The sequence below is a fragment of the Microchirus variegatus genome, assembly GCF_963457635.1.
Source record: "Microchirus variegatus genome assembly, chromosome: 4".
Lineage (NCBI taxonomy): Eukaryota > Metazoa > Chordata > Actinopteri > Pleuronectiformes > Soleidae > Microchirus > Microchirus variegatus.
In genome coordinates, this window is record NC_139805.1 from 1,120,783 (window position 1) to 1,134,450 (window position 13,668).

Below are 13,668 nucleotides of genomic sequence, written 5' to 3' on the forward strand. Positions count from 1 at the left end.
GTTTTTTTTTTTTTTATGTGTGAAGATTTCTGCTTGGTGTTAAATTTAAACTGAGTAATGAGGATGTGTATGATTGGTTTCTCCACACACACACACACACACACACACACACACACACACACACACACACATGCAAACATGTCTACACATACACACACAGAGTAGACACAATGAATGCACAGGGGAAGCAATAAAACTGCAGCCAAAACAAGTGGAACCAAACAGCACACTATCAAGTCATTATGTGCTGTAATGAAATACAATAAGCAATATGAGGTTGTAAATAAAGCATCATGTATTATTTAGGTATAGCAGTGCAGACACTATCATCTAGCTAACTTGTCCCCACACATGCATATACTATATTTTATATCACATCACATACACACTGTTCAGCACATACAGTAGTAAGACTATGTTCACATGACCAGGCTGAAGTGACTCATATCCAATTATTTTTTGTTGCTGTATCTCACACCTGACTTTTTAGCTTTGTTGACACAAAAATCTGATCAGCATTTTTAAACACACACTTTTGTCTAGGGCTGCAACTAACGATTACTTTCAGATTAATCTGATTGATCTGTCGATTATTTTCTCAATAAAGCAATTAGTTGTTTGGTTCATTAAGTTATTTTTGTACATCTCTGATCGATGTGCGATATGACAGTGTGAGTGAATGACGTTTTGTGTATTTAAACACAATGATGCCATTGGGTTTTAGTTAAGGCCGTTGTGTTTTAGTGATCGTTGTGTTTTAGTTAATGACGTGTATGTCGTCCTAGATCATAAACATGTATATCTATACAGTATATGGCCATGTCACATGAGTGAAAATGGTCCCATCCTTAATGCTTTTTGCCTGTATGTTCTAGGTCAGTGGTTCTCAAACTTTACCACCTAACTACCAAAGCATTGAGCTCTGGAAGTAGCATCATTATCGGCAATGTTAAGATACAGTGGTGTCAAAACAGAATGGACACAGTTGTGTTCATGTAAAAGTGAGGTGACAGATTCTTGTATGTGAACAGCCACATCAGATATAATAGAGGATCATCAAATACACATGATCCGTATTCCCTCTGTTTATAAAGTAAGAAATATGTCAGGAAGTAATAAAGCTTTCTTCTGGAAAGTTAACTCCAGTTAACTTGTGCGTTTTTGCCTCTGACAAAATTCATCCAAATGAGGGGCCAGTATTTCTTCTTCTGACTGTGACTCATTCAGTACTGTTATACCCAGTATCATATTGTATTCACCGAGAGCACAGCCATAATGGCCTATTCAAAATAATGAGCTCCACCAAACCATAGTGAGAGACACTCTAATAAGGCAGTTTACATGTTCACCTTGAGCCCTTCATTTTTCTTTAAGAATGTAAATGTGTGATAAAACTATCATTATAGATAAAGATATCATTACCATTTCATTAAGCTCCATGTAAAGGTCACGGAGTAAAGCAGAGAAAAAGAAGTTGTGGACACAGTATGTCTCTTTCATTTTGCATTGCTGTGGAATTGCAGAATATTAAAAATAAATAAGATCGACAAAATGTTTTTTAATACCCTATTCTATAACTTTTTTTTTTTTTTTTTTTAAATCAGTTTTTGATTTTCTACTTAACAATGTATGAACAAAAAATGTTTTTTTCTCCCACTGCTTTTAAAATGACCACGTTGAAGCCCCTTCTGAAAAGAAACAATCTTAAGTCACACACACTTAAACAACTACAGACCTTCTATTTTTAAGTTTTACGTTTTGGAGAAAATGCTTTTAAAAGTGTTTAATCAATTAAACAATTGCACAATCAATCAATTTCTCATGGCCATTCTGATATCACAGAGCTGAGACAGCATTAATCAAGGTTGTAACTGCGACATGAATAAACTCTCTCAATCACACTCTTCTCATAAAGCAGAACTATGCAGGATTGTTATTGTAATTTAACAGCTTCATTGCGATGGTTAAATAATTTGTTGAGGGGAGATTGGGAGCTGTCTCCACTCCCCCTTCTGTCTATTAGTGGGAAACCAGCCTGGCAAGATCAGGGCCACCGACTCGGAGTCCTCAGAATCAGGAGGTCTCATGAGAAATAGAATTGCTTCACGGACAGCGATAGCGTTATTTACACGTTTATGATAGCAGAGCCGGAGAAAAAGTAGCCCTCTTCTAAACATTTTAAATCAAACTACAGTGTTCCCCAAGGATGGATTAGGCCTCATGCTTGTTATCATTCAGTCACGTCATTAAGAGGCATGACAAAAGTTCCTATAGTTATGCTGATGACACCATGTCCCCTGATGATAAAGGGCCTTTTTTATGGCCTTTTTTAAAATTTATTTTACATTTCAAGCTATATTCATCCATCCATCCATCTTCCACCACTTATCCAGGGCCGGGTCATGGGGGCAGCAGTCTGAGAAGGGACGGCCAGACCTCCCTCTCGCAGGACACTTCCTCCAGCTCTTCCGTGTGACCCCAAGGTGTTCCTAGGCCAGCCGAGCGACGTAGTCACTCCAGCGTGTCCTGGGTCTTCCTCTGGGTCTTCCTCCCGGTGGGACATGCCCGGAACACCTCCCGAGGGAGGCGTCCAGGGGGCGTCCGATACAGATGCCCGAGCCACCTCAGCTGACTCCTCTCGATGTGGAGGAGCAGCGGCTCTACTCCGAGCTCCTCCCGGGTGACAGAGCTCCTCATCCTGTCTCTAAGGGAGCGCTCCGCCACCCTGCGGAGAAAACTAATTTCAGCTGCTTGTATCCGGGATCTTGTTCTTTCAGTCATAACCCAAAGTTCATGACCATAGGTGAGGGTAGGAACTTAGATTGACCGGTAAATCAAGAGCTTTGCCTTTTGGCTCAGCTCCTTCTTCACCACAACGGACCGATACAACGACCGCATTACTGCGGCCGCTGCCCCGATCCGCCTGTCAATCTCACGCTCCATCCTTTCCTCACTCGTGAACAAGACCCCAAGATACTTAAACTCCTCCACCTGAGGCAGGATCTCTCCACTGACCCGGATAGGGCAAGCCACCTTTTTCCGGTCGAGAACCATGGCCTCGGACTTAGAGGTGCTGATTCTCATCCCAGCTGCTTCGCACTTGGCTGAAAACCGCTCCAGCGCATTCCGGAGTTCCTGGTTCGTAGGGGCCATCAAGACCACATCATCTGCAAAGGGCAGATATGAAATCCAGTTGCTCCTGAACCGGACCCCCTCCGGCCCCTGGCTGCGCCTAGAAATTCTGTCCATAAAAATAATGAACAGAACCGGTGCTAGAAGCTATATTGATACAGCTCAACCAGGACAAAGATCAGGTTTAATTTATTGCTTCTGAAAGCCAGAGAGAAACTCAGTTTAAACTGTAATCACAATCTAAATCCTGCTAAAACAATCAAAAACCTTGGTGCCATTTTAGACTCAGATTGTAATTTTGATGCCCCAACAAAATATTTGACAAAAACTGTATTTTATCATCTGAAAAACATCCCCAAGGTCTGTTTGGCCAGCACAGAAACATTAATACATGCTTTTATTACTTCCAGACTTGATTATTGGTAATTATCTTCTTTCTGGTTTACCCAAAAATAAATAATTGCCCTGGCTAACTGTTTCCTCTAGAATTTATTTTTAAGAAATAATTCGTTTTCAAAACTATTAATGTTATTAGCTCAATCAGATTTGCTTTTAAAGTATGAACACACAAGAACCCTTTGTTCCTCGAGTAACATCATCCTCAAAGTCAAGACATAAACCAACAGTGAGGCCTCCGTTCACTGTGACAGTCCTGTCTGTGGATCAGCCTCCCCGAAGACTTGAGGGTTGCAGAGAATATCAATATATTTAGAAGCTAATTTAAGACTTGCCTTTTGAAACTGGCTTTTAGCTTAACTCAAGTTGAACTTTTCATTTTCCCCCATTTATCTGTCTTTTTTATTTGAGTCCACTTTGCCTCATCAGCATACCCTTTTTCAGATAATATACAATTGTTAATTTATTTTATATTTGCTTTTTACATATTTATGTTGCTTTTACTCGTGCTGAGTTTTCAGTTTTGTAAAATGTTTTGGTCTCTGTTGTTTTCCCTTGTGGCTGACAGTGTGATCATGTTAGCGTCTGCACACTTTGACACTATGTTTAATATTTGCTAATGTGTTGTGTAGTTGGGATGGTTGATGGGTAGGTGTGATGGAGGGACTGTTTTTATCCTGTGAAGCACTTACTGAGTTGCATTGCTTTGTATGACAGGTGAAATAAAGTCAGACTGATTGATGTGCAGTCATATATGTTTAGGTCGTGTTGTTCAAGTCAACGTCCTGATCTTACCATGAGTCAGAGAGAGAGAGAGAGAGAGAGAGAGAGAGAGCCATGGTTGAATGAAAGGAGAATCTTTTATTTCCTATATTCAGACTGTGTTCCATCAGTTTTGCCTCATTGATCGCAGTGTTGGTGCTGCAGGAGATGGTTGAGATGACAATGCCACAAATGGCCTGAAACTAATGTTGGCCTCGCTCACCCCACAGATTTACAGCACTCTCCAAAGAAACTGTATGTATCATATTTTCTTTATCCCCTTCTCTCCTTTCTCCATCATCTGCTCTCACCACTTTTCTGTTTCTCAAAAAGAGTTCTACTTTCCATCCACGTCAGTGTTCATTTCAGTTGGGTATGTGGTACTTGAGGATAAGTATAGCTTTTGTGTCCTTGCAGAGAGCTGTTGTGCTGTTTGACTTAGACATGTCTGTGATAGGATTTTACAGTTTGGCTCAAATGTGTTTACTAACCTTCTGAAACATTTGTTGTCCACAACAACAAAAAAGGGCTATAAGGCTTTAGCTACATATGACACTTTTCCATTGTGCAGTTCTAGCACTACTCGACTCGACTCAACTTGACTCTAAACATTAGAAAAGTGCCCTCTTGGCTGTTTTAGGAAGTAAATGGCTCCTTTTGAGTCTTTAGGCCTGGCTGGATTTGTTTCCTCTCCACTTCTTTTTTGTTTTCTGTGGTAATGGTTGCCAAGTGGTGTCTCACCTCACCTTGTATTCCCCACAGGTTACTGCAGTCTGGCAGTGACTGCATATTGTTTTTTGTTTTTTTTCCACAACTTTTTTTAATTTCCAAGCAAAAGCAAATAGCTTCCAGATGTCAGATTTGATAGCAGCTGGAGAGATTTTAACATTTTAGTAAGAGTATTAAGCATCTATACTCGCCACTATCCACCATTGCAGTGTGCAGATCTGTAATGTATAGAGCCATCACAATGTGGAACAAGTTACCAACTATATGATTATGAAAGCATGAAGTAAGCCATGCTTAAAAAGATTACTAAAATTAAATATATGAATGATGAGGAAACCATTTATTCACAATACAATCATGATTTTCTGCGTTTCATTTGTTTTTGTTATTATTTTTTTCTTACTCCCTTTTACTTTCATATTGTTTACTTGAGTATGGTGAAATTGTAGGGTTTTTGAGAACAGATGTACATTTAAGTTTATGACGCAGACGGACGCCAGGACAAGAAGCTGCGACCTCTGTGGCAGCTAATGGGGATCCAATTAATTAGTTAAATGAAGAATATTTGCTGATCTGGAGACAGGGTGAATACAGAATGATGGGTACTGATGGGATGTTGATATGTAAACTATATATACTTAAGAGAGAATGATCAAAGATAGACACATATTTCTAATATCAAATCAAACTAACTAATGAAATACATTGAAGCGGTGGCTCTGTGGTGTAGTGTGAATGGATCAGTCCGTTACAGAATGAGCTGATGATGTGCTAATAACTCTCAGCTCGTTGCCAAATCATTAGCATCACAGTTAATACTTCACACACAAAGCTGTGTCATTCACACATGATTCAAGCACATCAACACATGTTTGTGCTGTAGCTAGTGAATAAAAATAACAAGAAAAAACAGCCCTGTATGTGACTGAACATGATTAACCACGTTAATGAAAACTCACCCATAAGAATATAGAGCGGTGCTGGCATCACGTCATCATCTCAGACAACTACTGTGTCTGTCCTGCTCTCTTTTGGCCACTGAATAATCCATCTGTTTGTTGTTTGTGTGACGATGAAGTCTGCTAACACGTTAGCATAAAGATTGCTTGCTTAAAATGCTAACAGTCCACTCACCGAACAGAAGTGCTGTCTCTGTCTTTGTTAAGAAGTTCAGCCACAATTTAATTATAGTCCTGTTTTCTTTGCCTTCCTTTGGTCAACAAAGCTTTGATGACTACAGCTTTGATGACAATCACGCTTTAATTTTGCACTGCACACGCTCAATAACCGCTGGAAAGTTTCACACTCTCTTTCTCTCCCTCCACCTTCCCTCTCTCTCTTTGTGTGTGCCGACTTGCCCCCCTTTGTCCGTGGTGGGTCACGTATATGTATAATATAAAGCCTACTGTATGTTAACAGCAAGTAAAATTATGTAACCTTTATATATGAACCAACTGTATTACATCTGTAAAGCATGTTTTGATATTCCATGTGCACACACGAAGCAATGATTTTGAAGTCAAAAGAAATAGAAGTAACAGCAACATTGCGCTAGTAAAGTGAGGCAGCTGGTCGTTGAGCAAGTTGACAGAATAAATGCCTCAGAATAAATGCCCACCTGCCTCTGTGCTGCTGCTGTATGCAAACAAACACTCCCTCAGTCAGGTCTGGTAGTAGTGCTTGACAAAGCCCAATTTTAGATGAAGGACACAGCATACATACATACTAGTGTCATTGTTTCTGTTCATGAAGACCAAACAGAGGCAGAATAATAACATCAATGACAAAAAATGACCAAAAGTCATCCACTGCAGCTTTAAAGTTCAGTTGCAGAAACAAAAGCAAAAAAGGTCAATGAGTTTGCCCCCGCGCAGGACAGCTGCTTGTGTCCTGAAATCTAATGTGTCGGCTATAAAGGTTGCTCCTGACCACATCTGAGACCCGAAAGATAAAGCACAAAATCCTCACTGGTCCTCTCCACGGCTGCATGTCAGAATGGAGAGTTGTGTTACAGGCAAAGTATGGGACAGAGGAGCTCAGAGAGCAGCAGAGTCACATTCCCAATAGTGCATTGCTTTCAGGGCTGAGGCACATCTATCCCGTGGTCGAGTACAACGTGTCTCTCACACTCGCACACACACAAGCAAACACACACAGCCACACACAGGAAGCCCTTGACGTTTAATCTAACCATCTAACACCTGACATGTGAAAAGTGGATACAAAAGGGTCTGTTTCTCCAACAGGGCAGCACAATTTGGCCCCTTGACACCACACAGTCCTGCTGTGTGTTTGTGAGAGTGAGTGTTTCCACGCTGTGCTGGAAAATCTGCCCTCTTGCCAACACATTGGTGAAAGACGATTTCAGTAATCCGGGAGTGTAAGCTTTGCTATACAAATGGGCGTAAGGGACTTTGTGTGAGTATAAGTGTGTGTACATGTGTGTGAATTTATGTGTTTGTGTGTGTCAGAAATGCCAGCTGAAAGCTGCATGTCTGTCTGGGAGACTGATAAGAGGCAGTGAAGGAGCTAGTGTAGAAAAGTAGCACAGTGCTGCAAGTATGATGCCTCCATGACAAACGTGCTTCTTCTTACTTGTATTTGATTATGTCTAATAATGTCTCTTCATCCTCTGGTTGTGATTATGAAGTGGCTACATAATAACACGCGCACTTAAACACATACAACTCCACAACGGAACTGCCTTCCAGGCTTGTGCCGCATGACTTAACAACACATATGAGGAAAAACTACTGTGGTCATGATGTCAACCCATAATTCGTCCATCCACCCATCTTCTACCACTTTATCCTACACTTTAGGGTCACAGGGGCGATAGGCGCGGTACACCCTGGATAGATTGCCCAGTCCATCACAGGGCCACATATAGAGACAAACAACCATTCACTCTCGCATTCACACCTATGGTCGAAAGAAAGGCTGATCATAATACATCTGTTCAAAATAAAAACTTTGGAAATTGGGGTTCCCACTCCTTGGTTGACATCAAATTCGAGGACTTATCTCGGACCAGTTTCCTCAAATTCAAGGACCAAATGTGCTGACATAGCTTAAGCTGGGAGGGCAACTTGTAAGAGCAGCTTCACCCACAGGGTCCACTTTTATTGATCTGCAGCACACTCTGCATCTGGACAAGTGATTGTCCTTGGGATCTTGGGCAAGCTAGTCTTTGTAATTTTCTGTGGTCAGCCACAGATCGTGTAATTTGCATTTCCCAGGCATCACGTCACTTGCTCTCTTGCTGTTACTCGCTCATTGTTCTGGATTGAATCTCACGTCAACGGCGGAGAGAGACAGACTACAGTGCCCACATGAAACAGTAGGTGGTGTTGTTACAAACAAGGGAGACACAAACGGGTTGCATAGATATGGCCAACATCTTTCCCCAGAGGGCCACACAAATGACTTATACAAACGACTTGTATCACTGATCTGCCATTAAAGCTGAAGAAGACTTGAACCCCTGAGGATATCGCTGGCTGGATAAAACTGGTTTGCAGCACGGATCCAGCCCCAGGGCCCCATGTTGCACGTGTATGGTAGCACATTGAATTCGTTCATTTACGTCACCTAAGTCATCCAAGTGTTAACATTAGTGGGACAAAGAATAAAATGAGTACAGTGCCATCCCAGCTTCCCATGGGTTTTAAGCAGCTGCTTGCTAATAACTCAGACCATGCACAAGCTATAATGAGTGCCATTGGTGTTTTTATAGCAGCTGATGTGCGCACCGTCTCTTTGGTGCAGAACGTGACCAAGCTTCTTCACTAAACTTCCACCGTGTCCGCATTTCAGCCAGCAAGTAACACCAGCCTTTTATAAACAGACACGCGCACAAGTTATGAACAAAATTTGATATTTTTGCACGTTTTGTACATTCGTTTTTTATTATTATTATTGCAGTATCATTTTTTTGCAAAGTTGAACGCTGAAAGCTGCTTATGTTAATGCAAGTTCAGTATAAGTATTTGTACTTAAACTATCCTAGAGTATCCTAAATGTATAACATTTTAACACCATTATTAATGGTGGGGGGTGAAGTTGTCTTAATCAGGGTTGATGTCAAAACAATGGTATGACATCCAAACAGAACTGCTTATGGATATTATTATTATATTAATATATTATATATACATTAATTATGATTTCCTTCAGGGAAATCTAGAGTCATTGTTTTTCTAGTAAAGCAGTGCTGTCCCCTTTTCTTAACTTAACACTACGTTTTTGTTCTTTATTTCAGTGGTTCTAAAATAGACTGAACTGTGTATGTGTTTGTGTGTACTGTTACACACTTGGCATTCACCATAACATGTCAAACTAAACTACTGCCTTGTGTGTTGTAAAAAAAAAAGATCAAGCTTGCTTGCTTTCAAAACCACTTTCCAAACAATCTCTTTTAGACTCTGTAAAAGTATGGATGCCATAACTTCTCATTAGTGCAGCAACACCACAAAGAGAGAGAGAATACCCTTAAGTAATCCATGGATCTCTGAAACCAAGCATGAAATGCATATTTTCTGCTTCGGAAGTAAGAAATATTTTTGGTCTGTCTACCTGTCCGTGGTGCCCAGAGGCTTGCAGACAAATCACCCAGCATCATGACTTAAATTGGATACAAGAGCAGTTTTTCACCTGCTGAGTCAGCTTGAGAGAAAATACCAGAATCTTGAGTCTTGGCCACACAGTGATTGTAAGAAATACTACAGTATATTATTCACTCCTCTGTCTCATCCACTCTCAGTCAATTCTTGAATGAATGTACAGTTGAGAATATCGAACTGTTTTTCTCCAAAAACAACGTTTGTGAAAGTTCTGACGGGGCATCAAGGACGTTACACATCAGGAAAAAAAAAATACATGTATAGCATTTGCTGAAATAGTACAAAGAGTCACTCACCCTGACGAGCATATGAGGAAAAGGACCTCTGGAATTTTCGGGGACATTGATCGGTGGGATGACCCAGTCCCTCTTCTGACGCCTCAGCCCATTAACCGAAGAGCCTCTCTGATGTCTTCGAGCAAACCTGATAATTCTGGGCTGGGATTCCCAGACTCTCGACAACATTTCTTCAATGCCAACCTGAAAAGAAAGAAGTAAAATATATCATATGATATCACCCTTACATCTCACCGTGAATTACTCGCACATCTTATCACTTGAAGAATGCCTTTCTACCGTGACAGGCTAGAAGATGAATCTATAAAGTGCTGTAAAATGACAAGTTTTCTCTCCTCAAATTGATACTGAAATACTGGGTGTCTTGATAACAACAAACCCATTTTGGGAGAGTGACAGAGAAGTAAATACTGGGAAACATAAATAAAAAAATGTTTCTAAAAGCTGCTGCATCAGATTTCATGAGGCCCTTGGCAAGAACACCTGAGCCTGCACAAGCCCACGTTTTCTGTCTGAGAAATCGAGACTTCCCTAAGGCTATAAGACCGGGTTTTGTCCACATAGGTGTTGTGTCTGCATTTGTTTCACGTTTCTTTTTTTCCAGGCAGACCATTATATCACCTCCTGTCCTTGTCTTCTCTATTCACATTGAAGACAAAATAAGCTGTGACACATTGCCCTGAAAAAGATAAAAAGGATATATGTTTTGAAATACCAATTTTTTTCAGCACCTTGCGCTTCTTTTCAGTTTTCACTGCATATCACTGCACCTTTTACATAGTTTAGATGTGGTTGAAGCTTAAATTTATTCTTAAAATAATCATTCGAAAATTAGAGGCAACGTATATGTCAAATTTGAAGCAGATGAGCCAAAGCAGCAGTAGTCGAGTCTATGGCTTTAAAACTAACTAACAGACAGTACCTCTCTCATCATTGTGTGCTATACTTACTTATAATAAAATTATATATTTTTGGCAATGAATCTAAGCCCTATTATTAATTAACTTATCACCATTTTTCAAGGTGCATTTGCAAGATGCATTTGTGTATGTTTGTATGTGGTGCAATTGAAAACCAAACCTATGAAAACTATGTACAACCCCCTTGACATTTGTAAACGTGAACCTGTTATACAAAAGGGAGCTATATGGTGGTTTTATGTGAACCTGAAGTCAAAAGCCTGAATTGTTGTTCTGGTTACAAAGCGTTTGTGGATAAGTCACCAACTTGTTTTGCTGTGGGATTTTCACTTTTTACCCAAAATTCAGAAATCCAGAAACTCTTCAATAAACTTCAATAATACTTCAATAAAACATACAGCCTAAAAGCACATCAGACTGTCTGAAGTAATTACTGTGTGGTCCAGCAGAGGGTGCTGTGAGCACAGCTTTCATTCAGATTAGAAAAAAAAGGACCACTGATACATTGTCTTGCCTTGAAAATTGAGGACACAAGTTAAGCTAAACTTCCCTCCCATGGGGACAGTCACAACACCATCGGCTTGTGGAGGTATTTTGGTTTCTAAGCTGTAGATGGCAAAGTAACGAACACATTAACAAACTCATCTCAGCTTAGCTGTCCAACTCTTAGTTGCGTTCATCATTGATGTATAATAAGACCTTCTTATTAATCTTAAGTGACACATGCTGTTCAACATCATGACTAATGGCACTTTCCATTTGTATTCTGAAATCCGATTTCCAACTTCAGAACTCAAAACAACCTCACATACCGCAAGATTGTATTCTGAAATGGCAGCCACCACACAAGCACTGCTTCTTTTACCATTTATAGCACTACTTTTTATCCGTATCCTTTGTGTGCTGCAAATAACATGAAGAGGTTGTTATTGTTATTGCTAACAATGGCTAGCCTGGGACATGTTTGCGTTCATGGTTTTTGACAACTTCTCTCTGAAACTCGGTGATGTCACTTCCAGCTCTGAGCTCTGGTGTAAATGGAACACAGCATAAGATTAATAACAAATAATGTCATCCTGTTTGTCTTTATGTGGGCAGTGAAATATCTGAATATCTTTGGAGGAATAGCATGTCATATAATATTTGTTTGAACTTGAATTTTGGAGAAAGTGACAGCCCTGATGTTTGTATAAATATGTATTTATATTTGTATTCCTCTGAACAGTGTTGTGATTCAGCCTCACACGGGGCACCAATTATGTTGTGGATCAACAATAGTGGCAATAATTTGATTGATAAAAAATAAAAGTAATAAACATTAATTAATTAATTTTAATAATGAATTAACTTCAGATTAACTTCAGCAAACAATAGAAGCAACAAGAGCAGCAACAAAGAGAGAGAAGAATGTCTGTCTTCTACTTTATATATGGTTGCCAGAGAAGAAACCATTAAACAGAGACAGCCAATGAGACCTAAAAGATCCTGCCCCCCCACGGAGAGTCTTCCACAGTCATAAAACCACATAGTTTACAAAATGAGGGGGATGCAGTGTTTGGTTAAACTCAAATCAGGCTTTTTGTCTGCATACAGGCCTCAGTCAAAGAACAATAGATCACAGCTACACCTCAGGTCCCAACAACAGCCTGCACGGCCATGGCATTATTGGAAACTAGAGTACGGGCTGTAGGTGCATGAAGAAATGTGTTCTTACTCATCTTGACAGGTAAAATAAGGGTATATAAGGTTGTGTAAAAGACTAGTGTTTTTTCCCTAATCCCCTATGGTGTTCTCCCGTGTAAAATGATTGTATTGCTGTAATCCACCTAATCCTATTGTGCATTGTATAAACACACACGCATGTGTTGATGTCACCTGAAGCAAAGTGAAAATCCTCCTGCTAATCCCACCTGGACAACATCACACCAACAAAGACACACATCTGCACACGAGTGCAAGTGCAGGCCCCAAGTCCATCCTATCAATATACACCTGCTTTGCATGTGCGAGAGGCAAACTGTAAGCTACACCTGAGCAAACACAGTGTGTATTTTTCATCTTTTGTTTTAAGTCCTTTGCACATTCACAGCTCAGAGGATTGGACCGTGAACCCAGCGCAGATCTCTGGGAAAGCCGGTGCTGTTGGTTTATCTGGGCAGCAACACGACACAGAGGGAACGGGGCAACCAGGGTGCATGAGTAGAGGTTTGAAAGAGGAAGGAGAGGACCAGATGTGTTTCTCTGATAAGCTAACATCCGTTCCAACTCTGCTCATCCAAAACACTCACCGGTACCAACTGGCATGAGGGAGACAGGGAATGTGCCAGTCTCTTCTGTGGGCAGCAGGTGGAATTAGTATCTGTCTGTGTAGGTGTGTGTGTGTATTTGCAGATGCCCCTTCTAAACAAACAAAAAAAACAAACAAGTGAAAACAAACAACTATGTACAAATAAACAAACATGCATCATAGATAAACAACATCCTGATGGATGACGATGAATCATCTCCAGATGTCATGTGACTCACTTTGCTCACAGCCACGGACGGCTCAAGCCTTTATTGGGCCTTTATCAGGATTTGATTTTGGGGCCCAGCCCCTCTACCTATAGGGTTAGCTGGTGCTTGACTATTAATGATACAAATGTAACACAATAAATTGTATTCTTTTTATTTGTGTTTTTTATGCCAAACCAGTGTCACTTTTATTATTATTTTTTACATTAGAGGGCAGTAAAATCACAAAAGTGGCCTAGTATCAATTTGCACTTTCGTATTCAAAGTGAAGCACTAACTCTGGTGATACTGAACTTA

The 13,668-nt window shown here is 40.3% G+C and overlaps 1 protein-coding gene across 1 annotated transcript in view; it reads right to left on the reverse strand.

Moving 5' to 3' along the window:
* cdh4 (cadherin 4, type 1, R-cadherin (retinal)) overlaps positions 1-13,668 on the reverse strand; it is a gene marked incomplete at both ends in the record, with an annotated part of 306,806 nt that overhangs the window by 111,627 nt on the left and 181,511 nt on the right. Inside the window, one exon of the mRNA XM_083888036.1 lies at positions 9,938-10,120. Coding sequence (XP_083744162.1) covers positions 9,938-10,120 — 183 coding nt within the window. The remainder of the gene's footprint in view (positions 1-9,937; positions 10,121-13,668) is intronic.